This window comes from Patagioenas fasciata, chromosome W (genome assembly GCF_037038585.1).
Source record: "Patagioenas fasciata isolate bPatFas1 chromosome W, bPatFas1.hap1, whole genome shotgun sequence".
In the NCBI taxonomy this organism is placed as follows: domain Eukaryota; kingdom Metazoa; phylum Chordata; class Aves; order Columbiformes; family Columbidae; genus Patagioenas; species Patagioenas fasciata.
This window is the reverse complement of record NC_092559.1, coordinates 515,144-534,865: the sequence shown is the minus strand read 5'-3', so window position 1 is coordinate 534,865 and position 19,722 is coordinate 515,144. Positions and strand designations below refer to the sequence as shown.

Below are 19,722 nucleotides of genomic sequence, written 5' to 3'. Positions count from 1 at the left end.
CGCGTCGGTCTGTCTCTGAGCCGCGCGTCGGTCTGCCTCTGGCCCGCGCGTCGGTCTGTCTCTGGCCCGCGCGTCGGTCTGTCTCTGGCCCGCGCGTCGGTCTGTCTCTGAGCCGCACGTCGGTCTGTCTCTGAGCCGCACGTCGGTCTGTCTCTGGCCCACACGTCGGTCTGTCTCTGGCCCACACGTCGGTCTGTCTCTGGCCCACACGTCGATCTGTGGCCCGCACGCCCAGTTGCCCTTTGGCCAGCACCATCTCCTTGGAGCCTTGCACATGTCATTGTCTGCAAACAAAACTTGAGCTTATTGATTCTTAACCACACTTGTTTTTAATCTCTTCTCCACCTGCCCCATTCCTAACCACAGTTGTCTGGAAACTGTTTTTCTGGGAATTTTGGCTTTCTCTGTCTCAAAGTGATCTCTAACTTGTCATTTGTACTGCTGGTATTGTTATTAACATTTGAAAACACCGGCTTCCCCTTTGTGCCCCAGGCTGATTTGCTCTTTGTCAGCAAACCTTAGAGACCGAGGTGATGCAGACTGGGAGAGGTGGGTACCCCAGATAAACCCCATTGCCTGGAGAACAAGCCGGCAGCGTCCTCCTGCGACTCCTCACTGCGCGCTCCTAACTGGGAATTGAGACCATTTTTCAGTATCGGACGAGACTGTTAGAGGCTCGCTGTAGCAATGGATTGTTTGCTTCTCTTGTGACCGATGGGTTCTGAAGTGCTGCTCTCTTCTGCGTGCTGGACAGTAATAGATCTGTCCGGACACCGACCCGACAATAACGAATATCTGAAATTAAACTGGCTGGCTTGTTTCACCCGCTGCTGGCAAAGCTTTGACCAGCGTCAGGGCCAGTGTAATGCAGTCGTCCTGCGTGTAAGAACACCATTCCTTTGTTTTATGGTCGTTCATACTCGAAGGGCTATTTCTGCGTGCCAGAAAGTTAAATGATTGTTTAAATAAAGGCTTGAGGTTTTAATGGATTGGCTGAGTTTCTGTATCCCCTAAGGGAAAGCAAAGCAGTTACTGTCAGCTTTTCCTTTCTGAACCTCCTGTTCACATTTGCAGTGCGTGTTCAGTTTGGATGCGGATCTCTGGGGTGTTCGCCTGGTTTCTGTAGGTTGGTTGGGATGGGTTGGTTTTCCTTGTACAACCGGCTCCGTACAGCACGGTCACTTCAGGCCCCAGGCTTCTGCAAGTGCACTGACCGCCTCGTCAAAGCCCTGTTTGTATTTCATAGCAATGCGTAATGAGTGCTTTTCCTGTCCCTCTGCTTCCGCCAAAGATGAATCCTCTTGGCTTGTCCAGAGAAAAGCAGATTGGGGTTTCCTTCAGAAAGAGACTTTCCCATACCATAAATGTATGACATACGCAGATGGTTCAGTGAACATACCATCCTGTCTTGTACTACAGTGTCTCTTTCTTTCCTTGGAGATACCGCGGGAGCAGGGACGGGCCCGGCAGGCTGTGACTGCCCCGGGCTCTGTGCCCTGGGCTCTGCTGCGGGCTGTGGCTGCTGCGGGCTCTGCCCCGGGCTCTGACGTGGGCTCTGTGCCCTGGGCTCTGTGCCCTGGGCTCTGCTGCGGGCTGTGGCTGCCGTGGGCTCTGCCCTGGGCTCTGCCCCGGGCTCTGGCGTGGGCTCTGTGCCCCGGGCTCTGCCCCGAGCTCTGGCATGGGCTCTGCCCTGGGCTCTGGCGTGGGCTCTGTGCCAAGGGCTCTACTGCGGGCTGTGGCTGCTGCAGGCTCTGGCACAGGCTCTGCCCCGGGCTGTGCCGTGGGCTCTGGCACAGGCTCTGCCCCGGGCTGTGCCGTGGGCTCTGGCACAGGCTCTGCCCCGGGCTGTGCCGTGGGCTCTGGCACAGGCTCTGTCCCGGGCTGTGCCGTGGGCTCTGGCTCGGGCTCTGGCTCAGGCTCTGGCGCAGGCTGCCACAGGACAGGGCTGTGAAAACCCGAGGAGAGCTGTGGGTCAGAGTGTTGTTCTTCAGCGGCACAGCGCACAGGAGACTGCTGGGAGTTGGATCGGTTAGGTTAATTCATGTAGGGACTGATATAAAGAGGCCTAAATGTTAAATAAGGAGAACAAAGTCTTGTGCAGTACAGCAAGTCCATTCATTTAAAGTTCTCTCAGCATCGGGCTGGCAGTTGTGAGTCCCGGTTGCCAACCCCGTGGCTGGCACATGAGTGCGTTTGGTCTCCAAACGTTGCTCCTGACGGGTGTCTTTTTACCCCACTCACGTCAGTTTTGTGGGCTGTTTGTCCACGTGCAAGAGCAGCATCCTGGACCTGTCCCTCTAAGACGAACCCGTACCTTTCCGAAATTCTACCTGGTGTTCTTCCTCCCAGCTGTGCCGGTCTGGCCAAGGAGACAGGAATATGGTGCCTCTTTGTAGAGCTCTTAAGTCACAGAAGTAGAACTTGAATAATTGTTAAACATGTAATAGTTTTCTGTTGTATGAGGTTAAGATTCCCACAGTTCTCGGAATGTTTTCCGTTTAAACATGTAGCATCGCGCAGTGAGCACTGAGAGTTCTGCAGGGACAAAAGGCACCATTGGTTTTAGTCTGAGACTTGCTGAGGGGGAATGTGATCAGCACTTAAACCTGAAATGAGAGTTTAATTGTCACGCTTAGCCGGATCAGTAGGTTGTACCCTGGCGACCTTTGCTTTAGGATGGTTTCCCGTGCTGAGCTGCAGAGGAGAGGGGAGATGTGGCTCGTACGCTCCGTGCACGGTCCTGTGTTCTCTGCAGAGCCGAGATTTTTATCAAAGCCTGCAAATTGCCACTCACAGATTTCCAGATTAAGATATCACAAGGATTATACTGAGGCTTGTCACGTACTGTGGGTATGACCTTCCAAAGGTCCCTGTGGCGTTCCCAGGGGCTCAGCTGTTCCCTTCGGGTGCGGGACAGAGCAGCAGCTCCTCCGGCTGGCGGGTCCCAGCCGCCTGCGCCGCCCCGCTCCACTCGCCGCCTTTCTGGGTGCTCTGGTGGTGTTTTGCGTTTTGCCTTCAAATGCACACCGGTTTTGGTTCAGAAGCGGCAGTGCGGGGGAACAGGGCGATCCACCCTGGGGACGGGCTGGGGATGCTCACGTACAGCACAGGTTTGCACTCAATCACAGTGCTGGGGATGCTCACGTACAGCACAGGTTTGCACTCAGTCACAGTGCTGGGGATGCTCACGTACAGCACGGGTTTGCACTCAGTCACAGTGCTGGGGATGCTCACGTACAGCACAGGTTTGCACTCAGTCACAGTGCTGGGGATGCTCACGTACAGCACGGGTTTGCACTCAGTCACAGTGCTGGGGATGCTCACGTACAGCGCGGGTTTGCACTCAGTCACAGTGCTGGGGATGCTCACGTACAGCACAGGTTTGCACTCAGTCACAGTGCTGGGGATGCTCACGTACAGCACAGGTTTGCACTCAGTCACAGTGCTGGGGATGCTCACGTACAGCACAGGTTTGCACTCAATCACAGTGCTGGGGATGCTCACGTACAGCACAGGTTTGCACTCAATCACAGTGCTGGGGATGCTCACGTACAGCACAGGTTTGCACTCAATCACAGTGCTGGGGATGCTCACGTACAGCACAGGTTTGCACTCAATCACAGTGCTGGGGATGCTCACGTACAGCACAGGTTTGCACTCAATCACAGTGCTGGGGATGCTCACGTACAGCACAGGTTTGCACTCAATCACAGTGCTGGGGATGCTCACGTACAGCGCGGGTTTGCACTCAATCACAGTGCTGGGGATGCTCACGTACAGCGTGGGTTTTTCACTCAGTCACGACCTGGGTTGGTTTAATCCACGAAGAAATCCAAGTCAGAGTGAGCAGGACTCTCCTGCAGTCCCCTGTCTCGGACCGACACAGCTGGCATGCTCAGTTGGTAGAAGATTCAGGAGTAACCTGCCCTGTTGGGCTTGCTGTAGAAAACAACTTTGCTCTTTTCTAAGTAGGTGACAAATATTCTATTTTGTTTTGAAGCTGCAAATCGTAGTTGATGTTTCACAGTAACAGGGAGAATTAAGGAGCTGTTTGTTTGTGTGACCGGGTGTTTTGATTGTGTCCAGCGCTCTGGGGCTCCCTGGTTTGTCCTTCGGGGCAACCAGAGTTGCGGCAGTTAAAACACTGGGTTAAAGCTTTGTCATCTTTTGCATTCTGATGTGTTTTACTACAAAACACTGAGTTAAAGATCTGTTGTCTTTTCTGTTTTGTTGTGTTTTGCAAACTCCCAGGTGCAATAAAGCAGAGCCGAGGTGCTCAGTGGCTGAAACCGGATTGGCAGAGTGTGTGTGCAGGGAGCGCTCCAGCCCGATCTGGTTTCAGTGGAAATTTCCCTCGCGGGCGCCTGTCGGTGTTTGGAATCGGGCATGGCTGGGCACAGAGGGGAGGGCACACCGCAGCCCCCCGCCGCTCCCTGCTCCGCTGCCCCTCCTGCCCGTGAAGCCCTCGGTTGCCGCCCCGTCGCCCCGTTGCCGTGGTGAGGGGTGTTTGTCACCCGGCCGCGGTGGCTCTGGGTGGCTCTGGGGACACGTCCTGCCGGCGGGGGGGCCGGTGCCAGTGCCACCGGGTGTTCTCTGGTAAGTTCGCCGTTCAGTGCCGGCGTGGGCACCTCGGGGTGACGTCTGGTGTGCTCCAGCGCTCGGGTGACGCTGGTACTGGTGTCCCCAGCCGGTGTGACCGAGGCCACCAGGTCTGCGCGACTCGGAAAGCGTGAGAGGAGATCTGTCCGTCTGGAGGGATTTGACTTTATGGATGGCTTTGTGCACCTTTTATAAGGTGGTTGTAGGGGAACATATTCAATGTTTAATCTCCCGCCTGCATGACGTCTGTTCAGATATTGGTTTGCATTGATCCAAACGTTGTGCCTTTCACACTTGTCTGTTCCTTTGAAAAAGCCAAGCTTCTAATTTTATACCCCTATCGATTGTTATTTCAGTGCTCTCAGCGCGTGCTCTGAATGTATCGCAGGATTTTCTGTGCCGCAGGGAGGCGATGCCTACAGCTCTGCTCTGACACTGGCTCCGGGCTGCTGTGGGTTGCCTCCTGTGTGTTTTCACAACACAGGGCTGTGTGCTCCGGACTTGTTCGGGGTGGCTCTCCTGGCTCGCGGGTGTGCGTTGGCTGGTGTGTGCCGGGCTGCCGTCCCGGGCTGTTCTCTGGGGGAGGACGCGCACAGCGCCCCCAGCCCTGCCGGCCTCACTGGTCGAGGGCAGGAGGCTCCTGAGGACGTTTCTGAACGGGAATGCGTTAGTAGGTTAGAAATGACTTTGCTTTTCGGAGCACCTGGAGAAAGTAAATGTGTTGTTCATTTAAAAATAATTTAAAAGTGCGAATCATGCACATAAATACACATACAACAGTCTCCTGAATCTGCAAACGCATCTGTATTCCCTTATCTGTTTCCTGAGGTGAACGGGGTCTGTTTGTTGTCAGCGAGGGCCGAGGGCCGGGTTTTGCTGCATGTTGGTTTTCGGTTTCCTACCTTGGTTCCTGCTCTGCCAAGAGGAAGATTAACTCTGTCCTGCCAAACCGGCACGACTGGCAATGTGAGGTCCAGAGCAGAAACCGCCATCTGTCTGGAGGTTGTCCTTCGGGAAGGAGGAAAGCTATGTAACCCCTGACATTTTTCAGGGAGGCAAGAATACACAAACTTCGCGTTAATCATTGGACAAAGCAGAATGAAGCGTGGATGTGGTCGGCGGTGGAGCAGAGCGTTAATGCCTAACCCAGCGCTTTACGGCTGCGGCGGGCGAGGTGCAGGGCATGGGCAGGGAGAGCTCGGACAAGCAAGGCTTCAGAAATGTTTTAAATGTGTTTTAGTGCTGAACCAACAGCCGGCGGCCGCCACGATGTGCGCGCGCAGCCCCGCGCTTCCAGCAGCACTGTGCTGCGCTCTGACGTGTGTCCGGCTCCCAGCAGAACCGGGGGAGTGCCTTTCATATACCCGCTCAGCAAGATCACTACAGTGGTGGAGAGATGATGCAGCAGATGAGTTGCTGCTGTTAACCACTGTCAGCGCCAGAGTGTTTAAATCATCTAAGTAAAGTGATTACTAAATATAGAATGAAGAGGAAGGAATCCAGGTCAAAAGCTCCCGTTGTGGTCTTGAGGAAGTGGGGAGAGGAACACGGATCTTGCTCATTTCAAATATTCCCGTATTCCCTTTGGCATTTTAGTGCGGATGCTGTTGGATGGGGTGTGACTGTGCGACCAGTGTCGGGGTTGGTCCCTGCTGATGTTGAGCAAAGCTGTGAGAACACGCAGCGCTGCACGGTGACCCTGGAACACTGCGGGTCTGCTGGCCGGGGTCTGTTAGGGTGGGCTGCGGTGTGTCCCCAGTCCCGTTCCTGGGAGCAGCCCCGGGGCGGTTTGGAGTGTCCCCAGTCCCGTTCCTGGGAGCAGCCCCGGGGCGGTTTGGAGTGTCCCCAGTCCCGTTCCTGGGAGCAGCCCCGGGGCGGTTTGGAGTGTCCCCAGTCCCGTTCCTGGGAGCAGCCCCGGGGCGGTTTGGAGTGTCCCCAGTCCCGTTCCTGGGAGCAGCCCCGGGGCGGTTTGTCAGCAGCGGCCGCTCCGGCGCGGTCCCCAGGAGGATGGCGTTCTGTGGGGGCTCAGTGCCCCCTCGCTCTGCCCCCCGTGTCTGCATCCTCGCCCTGCGGTGCTGCAGAAAGGAAGGCTGGGCAGGCGCTGGCTTTGGCGTGTCCCGGTGGTGTCCCAGTGATGTCCCGGTGGTGTCTCGGTGGTGTCCTGGTGGCTGGCGACACAATTGCCTCTCCTCACTGTTACTGGCTCACAGTTGCCAGAAGATGGAACTCTGTGTTGGGAAAACTGCTCTGTGAGAATGCGTAGCTAATTGATTACTCAGGAAAGTCTTTCAGTCAAGATACTCAGCTGCCAATGAGTTGTTTTCCACTGGATTTGTGTTCATCAGCATTGTTGTCTAGCCAGCGTGAGGTCGACTTTCTGCTCCGTGCCCCATCAGTTCATGTGGTGCCTAAAGCTGTTTATCTGCGAAGAACTCCAGACGGTGTTGTCTTGTGGCATGTTTCGTTTTCAAGGTGCGCACAGGCTGTTTCACGTCTGAGGGAACGATGGTGGCTGTGGCCGTGCCCTCCGGCGTGCGAGGAGCCGGCGCTGCGCCCCGCTGGGGTCCCATCCTACTCCCTGCGCCTGGGGCTGTGACTCAGGGTGATCCAGGGGCTGCCCCCTCAGCAGCCGTGTCCTGGGCCATGATGGAGCTGCTATATGCACAGGAGTGTGTACACGTGATGGAGCCACTATACGCACAGGAGTGTGTACATGTGATGGAGCTGGTAGATGCACAGGAGTGTGTACACGTGATGGAGCCGGTACACACACAGGAGTGTGTACACGTGATGGAGCCGGTGCACACCCAGGAGTGTGTACGCATGTGCAGACACTGCCCCGGCAAACCTCCCACCCTCCATCCGCCGGCGCTGGAGAGCTTCCCAACTCAGCCGCTCGCCCGGGATGGTCCATCTCATTGCCATCCGTTAATGAATGGGTCATGCCTGACCCGGTTTTGTAACAGTTTGGTTTGTATCTTTCAAAACTTCGTGTTCATGACAAACTTAGATGAATTCATATAGAAAATATCTTCTTTTTATCCCTTTTTTTAAAAACTGCTAATTTTCTGATAGCGATGTTTTCAGAGTCATATATATGATGTATCATAAACTGTTGTATACTTGCTTTCTCCAGATCACTAGTGAGCTTGTGCACTTCTTCCATGCCTTCTTTCCTCTGTCTGTTTCCTATGCTGCGGACTGCGACCCGCTTTGTATTGAAGTCCTTTGTTAAGACTGATTGTTCTCAGCAAGTTAAGATTTATAAGTGGAACCAACATATTTTATTAGACCACTTAACTTAGCAGTCGTAGTTGGCAAAAGTAGACAAGCTTTTGGGCACAGATGTCTCTTATGACCAGCTTTGTTAACATGCTCTATACGGTCTTGTTCGTAGCTCGTCTTGTGGGTGAGGACTGCAGCCGTCCGTCCCCAGGCACAGGGTCCCCGTGAGAGCCGCGTCCCTGCATGCAGCGCTTCTGCATCCTCCACACCGTGCCTGGGATTCTCCTGCCTCCGAGGTCCCGTGGGCTGGATCTGTGCCAGAGGAGCAGACTGGGAGCTGGGGGTGTCCCGGGTACCTGCGGTGTCATGGGATTTGGGTGCTGGCGGCTGGCTCGGTCTGGTGCTTCCAGAGTGACCCGTCACCCTGTGCCGGGCGCGAGCAACCAGCCCCGGGCTGACGGGAGCCGTTGGCAAGCGGTCCTGGTTTATAGGTGGCTAATTCTGCAGTGATGGTTAAGTCTTTGGCAGTTTTATGGTTATTTAATCCGGAGGGTGTGTCCGGATGACACAGAATTGGTGAAGATGTTCTCCATGCTTGGACGTAATTCAGCCACGTGTGACTGAGTGGTGTGGGCTGAGCTCGGATTTCTGGTCCTGCTGCCCGTAAATCTTCACGTAGCGGCGCTGGCTTTAGCGGCTGCCCGGCCGTCCCGCCCCTCTCCCTTGTCCTCGTGTTGCTGGCGCGTCGGTGGTCGCTCTGCAGCTCAGGGTGGTGGTCGGGGCTCAGAAACCTCGTGGGAGTGGAGTAAACCGGACAGGAGAGCGGCTTCGCCTGGCCCTTCCTGCTGGGAGGGAGGGATGTGTGAACATGTCCTCAGTCTCACCGCTCAGCTCAAGATGAGCTCAAGCTCAAAGCTGTGAAGAGATCACTTGGTTTGGGGTTTGGATCCTTGGTCTTCTCACTCAGAACTTCTCCAGGTTCAGTGACTCTGGTGATCTTGTGGCTGCTCTCTGTCGCGCCCTGGGTTTACCAGGAAGACACAACCCAACGCTGATTGTCTTTCCCAGCACAGTGTTTCCAGAGGAGGGAGGCGAAACTCCGTGTTTCAGGTCTCTGTGCCCAGCCAGGCAGCCCGTTATCTGATTTCGGACAATGAGGTGAGGGTGATCTCTGTCGCTCTGAAAACTTAACTCCTTTCTTTACCCAGGCACAACATGCTTGGAGATAGATGATGAAATTGGGACACTGGCATAAGAATATGAAAAATGTCTTGGCTTTTCCTGCCCCTCAGTTTTCCGCTCCCCCAGCGAGGGGCTGGGGGAGCAGGGTTTGGGGTGTGATTTGGGCTGGTCTGTGTTCTGAGCTGAACACCCCCTCGTGCTGTTGGGAACACCCGTGGGTTGCTGCTCTGGGGAGCGCTTTCGGGCAGAACGGTACAGATGAGAAGAGCTGGTGCATTCCAAGAGAATTGTTTTGCAGACAAGCGGTCTGAACAGCTGCCCGTGTGGTCCAGAACTCCATGCTGCCATGTTCTGCAGAAGAATGTTCCGTCATCCTACATCCACGTTGCTCCTTGTATACCAGAGATGCTACCAAGTCAGCCTTACTGACTGAAGGAAGAACTTGGAGGGTAGCACAGTGGGGCGTTCAGCAGAGGCCGAGCCCTTGTGCAGGGGGGGACCGGGGCCGGTGCTGCTGTCCCCAAGAACCAAGTGGAACTGCAAGGATGTGTTTGATAATCTGCCAGTTCAGTTGGTCTGGAGCAGGCCCTGAATCGGGGATCCTGTAGCAGTTGGACTGCTTCCTGTTCTGTGATTTTATTTCTTTATTTTAAATTTGGTTAATAAGCAGAGGTGATTTTAGTGCACAAATAAGATGCCACTCTAGCAAAGTTGACGTTGTACTTTGTGGAAGGACATCCGAGTAGCACTGATAATAACTGTCAGAAATCCCTCTTTTTGTCCTTCTTTATTTAGTTTCACAACTTCTTATCCTCCAGTTCTCCTTCCGTAAAGTCAGAATGGGCTGCACTTCTTTTCCTGCACTTTCTCTCATTGAAGGGCTTCTCTTGATTGCAACTTGCAAGTTCATTGCCTTTTGTCTGTTTAAAAAAATTCAGTATCTGCTAACACAACCGCTCTGAATTGTTCCTTTCCACATGCTCAGCGCTCCGCTGAGCATCACGCTCCCCTGGGGAGGAGTTCTGGTTTCCTAAGTAGAAACTGCTTGGGCCAGCGTGAAGTGCTGCTGGAAAAAACTGAGCTCCGAGTCCTTCCCGGCAGCAGAACTGGGCTGTGCGGCTCAGCGCGGTGCTGTGCGGCTCTGCGCGGTGCTGTGTGGCTCAGCACGGTGCTGTGTGGCTCTGCGCAGCTCAGCATGGTGCTGCATGGCTCAGCGCGGTGCTGGGTGGCTCAGCGCGGTGCTGTGTGGCTCAGCGCGGTGCTGGGTGGCTCAGCGTGGTGCTGTGTGGCTCTGTGTGGCTCAGCGCGGTGCTGTGTGGCTCAGCGCGGTGCTGCGCGGGTCCCCAGGAACCCCGGACGTCTCGGGGTTGGTGACAAACCCACGGTGTCTGCAGCGGCCTGGAGCAGCCATGTGGAGCAGTGGTGCCAGGGTGAACCTGTGGGAGCCGTTGTTGTTTTGTGAGCGAGCCCAGGGAACCGTCTCGAGTTGCTGTAATTGAGCCTGGTAGCTGGCAGTCCTGGGAGGCTTATCGGGAACCGCTGAAACTGATACGGGCACCGCAGAACCTGTTTCTGCAGGATCCTGGCCACGTTGCGTCTCGGTGGCCCCTTCGAGCAGCAAAAGTAAACTGGCCAAACAGGGTGGGAAAAAGGCGAAAAATGCCATTTTTACCAATGCTTGTCAGGAGCTTAATGCAATAAACTGAGTATCAGGTTGATGCCCTAGTAATAGACATCTTCAGTAGTTACCGTGTGTCACTGAAGGTTGTTTCTGAGCTCTGTAGATACCAAGGTGATGAGACAGGTTTAGACACAGTCACTTTAAGATTTCTTTTTAATCTTGCACTATTTTCTTTGTTAAACCACAGACATCTCTCTGAGCAAAAAGTGGGAGCATTCTTGGACAAAACGTTCTGAGTATTTCCCCTTGTGTTTGAAGGGACGGCTTTAGAGCCTGAGCAGAATGGATTTCTGCGGGTGTGGACCATGGAGGATGTGAAATGGCCCTGCTCAGCAAAGTGTCCTCCTCTTATTATTACTGCTGTTACATTATTATTACCATGACATTGTTACTGTTATCTGCTCTCGTTCTGCCGTTGTTTAAGCCTTCAGCAGCTCTGACTGCAGTTGCATTCGGGCTGTTGTTCAGCAGATACGGTGTGTACCTCCTTGCAAGAGGTTTTTGTTTCCAAATCCGACCTATTAAAGCCTCCTGCTACCTAAAGGCTGCCAGTTCATTCACAGTTATTCTCTTGCCAGCTGTTGATCTTGCAAAATGAATTACAGGATAAACATTAAACCCGTTTTCTTTTTTATTAACAGGAGGAGTCCCGTGTCCTCAGGGTAAAGGTGGTTTCTGGCATTGATCTGGCGAAGAAAGACATCTTCGGCGCCAGGTGGGTGTTCTGCGTTTAAACAGAATACACTTAGGGCAAGGATGCTTTCTAACTGATAGTTCATGAATGCGATGTATTGATTACAACCGATGCAAGGGATGTGCTGGCAGCAGAGCCGCTGGGCCCCCTCGGGAAGCCCGGGCTTTAATTCCAGTAGAGCCCTGAAGCAGCTGGAGTTACGCTGGGAGCCTGAGAGGGGAAGGAGCAGGTGCTGGGGCGCACGGGGCGGTCTGCGAGCCAGCGCTTCCCTCCGTCCCTGCAGCAAAGGACGGGGCCAACAGACCATCGTTTGCTCTTTGGCCAAAATAGTAGTTGTCAGACAGGAAAACTGGTTTTAAATGGTCAAATGGAAAGATACAGATACAGTCACATGTGTTCTCAAGTGTTTTGTTTCGACAGAATGAGTCACGGTGTAGGAACAGCTTTCCTACAGGCTGGGGCTTGCTGTGCAATGACTGAAGGAATCGGCTCAGGTGGTAACTGGGGAGAAGCTGGTTCTGGAGCCAAAACGAACTGGAGAGCAGGACTTGGGGTTTTTCCCCGGGGATGGGTTCGGGTTTGACGTTGTTGCTGTCTCAAGCCCAAGTGTGGTGGAATTCTGTACTTCAGGTGCTCCAGTCTGCTTAGAGGTTTTTTCAGTTTGAAATTAGCGGTATCCAATTTAGCTGTTATCGAAATAAATGACTCTGTTCTTAGTGTATCAATCAGCCTTCCCTGGGGATTTTCATGTGTTTCTTTAATGACGCTTACAAATTGTTCTTTAGCTTGCACATCTAGCTCAAAACTACATGAAAGCAGCAGCTGAAAGTTTAATCAACTCCAGTTTGTTTGGTGAGATTTGCAACAAACGTTCCTTTGTGCAGAATATGGCGGGATGAAGCTTTTTACTTTCTCTCCCCAAATTTGCTGTTTCGAAGAACAGCTTTTGATGCTGACCATAAGCGAAGCAGCAGCTCCTGTGCTTGCTGGGAGGGCAGGGCAGAGCTGGTGTCCCACCACAGGACATTGGTGTCCCACCATGTGGCATTGGTGTCCCATCATGGGGCGCTGGTGTCCCACCACAGGCGCTGGTGTCCCATCATGGGGCGCTGGTGTCCCACCACAGGCACTGGTGTCCCACCACAGGCACTGGTGTCCCATCATGGGGTGCTGGTGTCCCACCACAGGGCACTGGTGTCCCATCATGGGGTGCTGGTGTCCCACCACAGGCACTGGTGTCCCATCATGGGGTGCTGGTGTCCCACCACAGGCACTGGTGTCCCATCATGGGGTGCTGGTGTCCCACCACAGGCGCTGGTGTCCCATCATGGGGTGCTGGTGTCCCACCACAGGCACTGGTGTCCCATCACGGGACACTGGTGCTGGCTCCCAGCAGCCTCTGCCCCTGCACCACCCTCGGGCTGGCTCGAGATGCTGCGGTGCCAAAATCAGGGAGAGGAGCGAAGAGGTGGGACTGAGGCACGGAGGAAATGGGATTTCTATCAGATACTGACCCTGGCATTGCCACAGTTACCTGCTAACTCTGCTTATTCCACATCTTGTTTCTTTTGGCCTTTTCATTCAATTACAGATTTCTGGTTTACTTATATTTCATTGGCTGGATTTTGTTTCTGCATTATTTCCAGAGCTTTACATTTTACCGCTTCTTTTGAAAAAAAGTAAAGCGAGGGGTTGGAATATGAAATCTGCTCATTAAGAGGAACTTTATGTAAATATCAAAGTGCATGGCAAGCTCATGGCAAGATCTGAGAGAAGGGGGAACCCTTTTAGGTGTTTGTTTGATTCACTGAAGGATGCACTGGAACGTTCCAGCCGGATCCCCGGCATGGCAGCGTCTCCTTGGGCTGCACTGCTCACAGGGCTTTGGTGAATACTGAAGATGTTGTGTCCAGAAGAACCCCTAAAATTTGTGTAGGAATTGATAAATTCTAGAATATCTTTTCCCTTTGAAAATGCATGAAGTGAGTGGCTGCAGTGCCTGTCGCTGTCCCGGAGCTGTTGGGTGTGCAGTGTGCAGTGTGCACGTCACGCTGCCCGGACCCGGCGCACAGTGAGCGGCTGCAGTGCCTGTCGCTGTCCCAGAGCTGTTGGGTGTGCAGTGTGCAGTGTGCACGTCACGCTGCCCGGACCCGGCGCACAGTGAGCGGCTGCAGTGCCTGTCGCTGTCCCGGAGCTGTGGGGTGTGCAGTGTGCAGTGTGCACGTCACGCTGCCCGGACCCGGCGCACAGTGAGCGGCTGCAGTGCCTGTCGCTGTCCCAGAGCTGTTGGGTGTGCAGTGTGCAGTGTGCACGTCACGCTGCCCGGACCCGGCACACAGTGAGCGGCTGCAGTGCCTGTCGCTGTCCCGGAGCTGTTGGGTGTGCAGTGTGCAGTGTGCACGTCACGCTGCCCGGACCCGGCGCACAGTGAGCGGCTGCAGTGCCTGTCGCTGTCCCGGAGCTGTGGGGTGTGCAGTGTGCAGTGTGCATGTCACGCTGCCCGGACCCGGCGCACAGTGAGCGGCTGCAGTGCCTGTCGCTGTCCCGGAGCTGTTGGGTGTGCAGTGTGCAGTGTGCACGTCACGCTGCCTGGACCCGGCGCACAGTGAGCGGCTGCAGTGCCTGTCGCTGTCCCAGAGCTGTTGGGTGTGCAGTGTGCATTGTGCACGTCACGCTGCCCGGACCCGGCACACAGTGAGCGGCTGCAGTGCCTGTCGCTGTCCCGGAGCTGTCGGGAGCGCGGTGTGCAGTGTACTGATGGCCGGCGGGTATTGCCAACGGGGTCGTGTGGGGTTGGCGTTGGCCCTGCATGCGTAACCATGGCAGACTCCTGACAGCCTTGCTGCGGTCTGGTGAACTGGCACATGTGTTTACCACCCGACGTACGTTATTATTTGACGCGTATTTCTGTAGGGGGAGGCAGGGTCACAGCCGCGCAGCCAGCAGAGGGCTCTGCGGCTCCGGTTCCGTCCGCTCTCCCTGGCTGTGCAGACCCCACTGGTGCTGGGCGCAGGTTCACAGCGAGCGCTGAGCTGCCCGCCCACCAGGGTCATGGCCAGGAGCCGCTATTGCTGCCCAGGAGCTTATTTTTTACATATAGAACTATTAATTCATGTGTTCCTAGCAGCTGGTGAAACACAAGAGTCCATTTCTGGATGTGTCCGTGTTGGGACTTTTCCCGGAACTCTTCAGCTTCACCTTCCATCCCAGCTGCTCACATGCCCCTCTTGCCCAAGTCTTTGCAAACAATGCTTTTTGCCCCGAGAAAACTTGGAAGAACACTTTATACATTGTGTTAGCACAACGGGGATTTTTTATTGATGTGAGATGTGAGGAGACTCGGATGCTACATGCCCATGTCTAAACTACCGAAGCTGCTGGAGGCATTTCTGCTAAAACGCGGCCCTTGCCACAGGGGTTCAGTGTTTGCATTGAACTGGGTGTTAGGGAGTTCGCAGCTGTGATTGCTGAGGCACAACACATGCTGGCACAGTGATGTTTGTCACCTGGGAGGGGGCTGGCTCTGGCACCACCAGCTGCAGGCCCGTGGCAGTTTGAGCTGGTTTAGGTGGTGGGTGCTGGCTGTGGGTGCTGTGCCCTGCTGGCGCGGATCCGCTCGCCGGCAGAGGACGGGTTGGGCTGTGCTGAACACGAGCGTGCGGCTGAAGCCGCTCGGTGGCTCGCGGAGGTGGCTGCGGGAGGAGGGACGGAGTGTGGGGCCCTCTCCACGCCGTGTGTGACACGGTGAGTGATCCCGTTGATGGGAGCTGGGGTCCCCGGAGGTCCTTTTTCCCGGCTTCTCTGTAACTAGAGCAGGTATAACTTGGCGGTTAGTGTTTGGGTGGTGGATTATTTTTCCCACTTTGCTGCTGGCAATAGTTTCTATTGCTGTAAGTGCTTCTGATGTGCATTAAAACCCAGCAGATTCTACGTGCATTTGTCACTGTCAGTGACAAAGAGCTGAGCTGTTTCCCTGACGGGAGTCCTGAGGCAGGTTTAATATTTGCAGAGGATAGATTTCAGTCTAGATGAGTTCATCCAGAGAGCTTCACGTATCCCAGTTACTCTTTGTGGGCGTAAAAAGCAGGATATAAATGCATCTCAGTCCATGCTAACTTGTGAGCTCCATTTTTGAAACAGCTTAAAGAACAATATCTCAAGGAACTAGAATATAGTGGTGTGCAGGTTATTGTTTCGTGCCTGCCAAGGCTACCTGTGAGAAGGGGAAGTGTGCACCCAGCCACCTCCGGCCGTGGTGAGGGGGTAATGAATGGTGCATTGGGCCTCTGACATGAATTTTTTGGTTTGCGGGACTTTGTGTGGCCAGACTGAGGATCAGCTTCACGCTGCAGGGCCGCAGACCGGCTGGGAGCTCAGGGTGCGGTGTGCGGGAGGTTGCACCCAGACTGAGGATCAGCTTCACTGCCGCAGACCGGCTGGGAGCTCAGGGTGCAGTGTGCGGGAGGTTGCACCCAGACTGAGGATCAGCTTCACGCCGCAGACCGGCTGGGAGCTCAGGGTGCAGTGTGCGGGAGGTTGCACCCAGACTGAGGATCAGCTTCACTGCTGCAGACCGGCTGGGAGCTCAGGGTGCAGTGTGCGGGAGGTTGCACCCAGACTGAGGATCAGCTTCACTGCCGCAGACCGGCTGGGAGCTCAGGGTGCAGTGTGCGGGAGGTTGCACCCAGACCGAGGATCAGCTTCACGCTGCAGACCGGCTGGGAGCTCAGGGTGCAGTGTGCGGGAGGTTGCACCCAGACTGAGGATCAGCTTCACTGCTGCAGACCGGCTGGGAGCTCGGGGTGCAGTGTGCGGGAGGTTGCACCCAGACTGAGGATCAGCTTCACTGCCGCAGACCGGCTGGGAGCTCAGGGTGCAGTGTGCGGGAGGTTGCACCCAGACTGAGGATCAGCTTCACGCTGCAGACCGGCTGGGAGCTCAGGGTGCAGTGTGCGGGAGGTTGCACCCAGACTGAGGATCAGCTTCACGCTGCAGGGCCGCAGACCGGCTGGGAGCTCAGGGTGCGGTGTGCGGGAGGTTGCACCCAGACTGAGGATCAGCTTCACTGCCGCAGACCGGCTGGGAGCTCAGGGTGCAGTGTGCGGGAGGTTGCACCCAGACTGAGGATCAGCTTCACGCTGCAGACCGGCTGGGAGCTCAGGGTGCAGTGTGCGGGAGGTTGCACCCAGACTGAGGATCAGCTTCACTGCTGCAGACCGGCTGGGAGCTCGGGGTGCAGTGTGCGGGAGGTTGCACCCAGACTGAGGATCAGCTTCACTGCTGCAGACCGGCTGGGAGCTCAGGGTGCAGTGTGCGGGAGGTTGCACCCAGACTGAGGATCAGCTTCACGCCGCAGACCGGCTGGGAGCTCAGGGTGCGGTGTGCGGGAGGTTGCACCCAGACTGAGGATCAGCTTCACTGCTGCAGACCGGCTGGGAGCTCAGGGTGCAGTGTGCGGGAGGTTGCACCCAGACTGAGGATCAGCTTCACGCTGCAGACCGGCTGGGAGCTCAGGGTGCAGTGTGCGGGAGGTTGCACCCAGACTGAGGATCAGCTTCACGCTGCAGACCGGCTGGGAGCTCAGGGTGCAGTGTGCGGGAGGTTGCACCCGGTTTGCTGCCTGCGTTAGCCCCCTCTTGCGGGGGAGCCTGTGTGGCGGCTGCACAGCTGCCCCTGCATCTCGCTTTAAATCTTCCTGGTTCCCCCAGGCACTTGAGTGTTATCACTCCATAAATACTGTTCCGCTTCTGGGGCAGGAGAGCACTGTGCGCGCTCAGCCCGGAGCTTTATTTTGGACGCTGTGCCAAGAAACAGTCAGTCTGTGTGCGTTCCTAGGGCTTCGCTATGAAATCCTCGCTGGGGTGGCAGACGTGGCTTTTGGTTCCCTGAGGACCCCAGAGCCGGTGCGTGCCCCCCTGACAGGTGTCATTGCACCCCAGGACGGGGAGAGGCACAATTAGAAAAATGCGCTGTGTTTCAGTTGTTGTTCCCTTCCCTGGTGAAGTAAAGCTGTCCTGGGTGTGTGTCGGGCGCGTTTCTGCGAAGCGGCAGTTCTGTCCCATTGCTGTTTTGGGTGGCGGAAAACCAAAACGCTGCTGTTCCTGTTCCGAGGAGCAAAGAAAACAGTGTCCTTGGGCTGTTCTGTGAATGCCAGGGAAATGGTAAGATATTTCAGTAATGCCCATCAGGAAACACAGTGCTACATTTTCAGCTGTGTAGCAGAAGTGAAAGACCCCAAGTGGGTGGCCGAGGTTGGGCGCCCCTGCTCTGTTCCTTACTCTTCCCAGCACTATGAGAAGGAGCACAATTCTGGGCTTCTTTGTAAAGAGCTTTGATGTATATGGAAGTGCTGCTCTAGAAGTGTTATTTGGTGAATAAATATATAATACGCTGCTTGAATTGAAAATGAACATGAATAAATTGATGTAGAAATAGATCAATAAATGATATAACAGTGAAACATTTTTAAAGCCTGTGATGGTATTGGAGGTGTTGCAGTGTTGTTTACAGACTGTCAGAAGATAGAAATGTTATTCTGGTGACATTTAATCTCTTTTATCTCTACTTGCATACTTTGCAATGGAAATGAGCACAGATTTAATGCGTAACTCCCAGTGTATCTGGATTTTAATAATTTTTTTGCAGTTTAAAAAGTTTTAGATTAAATTTACAAGTTTGTTTCCCCGCAATTGTGTTTTGGAAAATAAACCCAGGACCCAGGTCTGTTTGCAGGAGTTGACTCTCCTTCGATAACACAAACCAATCCCGTAGTCAGGTGGAGTTCCGCGTGTTCCTGTTTGTGCCCGCTTGTCCTGGTTTGGATAAAACCAGGTTTCTCTTTTAGTGAATTTTGCCTGTCAGCTCAGGCTTCATATCAGCTGCGTTTTCTGGAGAACCAGATCCGTGTTTTGGTAGACGGGGCAATGGAATGCGAGGTTACTGATAGGGACAGATTCATCTCTTGTGAGAGGGGCCGTGAGAAACAGGTGGCCCAGCAGCTGACCAGCGCAGTGTACCATCCCGTTCGCATCAGACTTCATAGGAAAGTGGGACATCACGAGGCTCTCCTCCCTCTCCTTTGTTTTGCTTATGGGCGATAGTAGGAGAGGACCTTGCGACAGACTGCATCCAGCTCCGGGTGGCTGCAGGATCCAGTCCAGGACTTTGGCTGCCGGCTCTGCAGTTGTTGAGACTTTCCAGAGTGGTTTGGTATATTTTGTAATATTTTCTCTATTTTATCAGGAGCATTAGTAGAACATTTTTAATTTTTCCAACTCTCTTCTCTCTGTCCTCCTTTCCCTCCCGATCGCCTGGCCTTAGTGGGAAGCGGGGAGAGGGGCTTAGCAATACATCTGCCACGGTTTTATTGTCACCCCGCCATCAAAACCCTTGACATCATTGCATCTTGTCCTGTCTCAGGGCACCACGGAGAAGAGTCCGTCTCCCTCGCCTTGGTCCCTTCCATCAGGTGTCTGCACCCAGGGATAAGGTCCCCCTGGCCCTCCTCCAGGTGAACAGTCCCAGGTCTCTCTCTGCCCTGGTATGAGAGGGTCCCTCCATCATCTTTGCGAGCCTTTGTGGACTCTCCGGTATGTCCGTGTCTCTCGTACAGGTGAGCCCGGCACTGGACGCGGCTCTGCAGACGTGGCCTCAGCACCCGCAGCCCAGGCACCGCGAGCCTTCGTTGTGGTGCATGGTCAGCTTGGCACCCAGCAGGGCCGCCTGCCCCTCGTGAGCTCCTTGGGGAGACAGCCAGCGGGATCCCCGTGGTGACCGCGCGAGTGACAGAGCCTCCTTCTCTTCCCGCCTCAGCCTGGGTGCTCGCTTGCGCCTCGGGTGCCCTTATAGTGCTGCTTGGTCGCTTGTTTCTCTAGTCAATGCCCATTATTAACACAGCGAACTGTGTGACTGGTAACATGCCCTGTTGTTGCATGTGAATGTTTTATAAATTTATACAAAGTTTATAAATACCTACAGAGAGTAGAAACGAAACGAAGAATGGGGCTTTTTCAGGAGACTGGCATTTGAGAGATAATGCTGGCCGTTGGGACCAGAGTCGAAAACCGGACTGTTTCAGCGGTTGGCTGTAGGTGCAGGGGACGTGCGGTGTCCGCGGGGGACGCTGCGGCTGGCACGCTGTCCTGCGCGGTGACGCACCGGGGCCTCCTGCGCCCGGAGGGGCTCTGAGAGCCGCCGTCACGCGCCCGTCTCGTCAGACCCCAGCGCAGCCATGAGTAACAGCGCACCAGAACAAAACCCAACGCCCCCTCTCAGCAGCTTTTGATCAGTGTTCTCGAGGCCGTTCTCCTGGGTAATTCGTGCCTGCAGCTCCGCGTTGCCG

At 54.8% G+C, this 19,722-nt stretch overlaps 1 protein-coding gene across 2 annotated transcripts in view; it reads left to right on the top strand.

Annotated features, from left to right (window-relative positions):
• The window catches only part of LOC136114522 (E3 ubiquitin-protein ligase NEDD4-like), a 123,405-nt gene that overhangs the window by 18,398 nt on the left and 85,285 nt on the right, over nucleotides 1–19,722 (top strand). For both annotated transcript variants that reach the window (XM_065859892.2, XM_065859890.2), the window contains exon 2: nucleotides 11,329–11,402. In XM_065859892.2, the coding sequence (XP_065715964.1) occupies nucleotides 11,329–11,402 (74 nt within the window). The remainder of the gene's footprint in view (nucleotides 1–11,328; nucleotides 11,403–19,722) is intronic.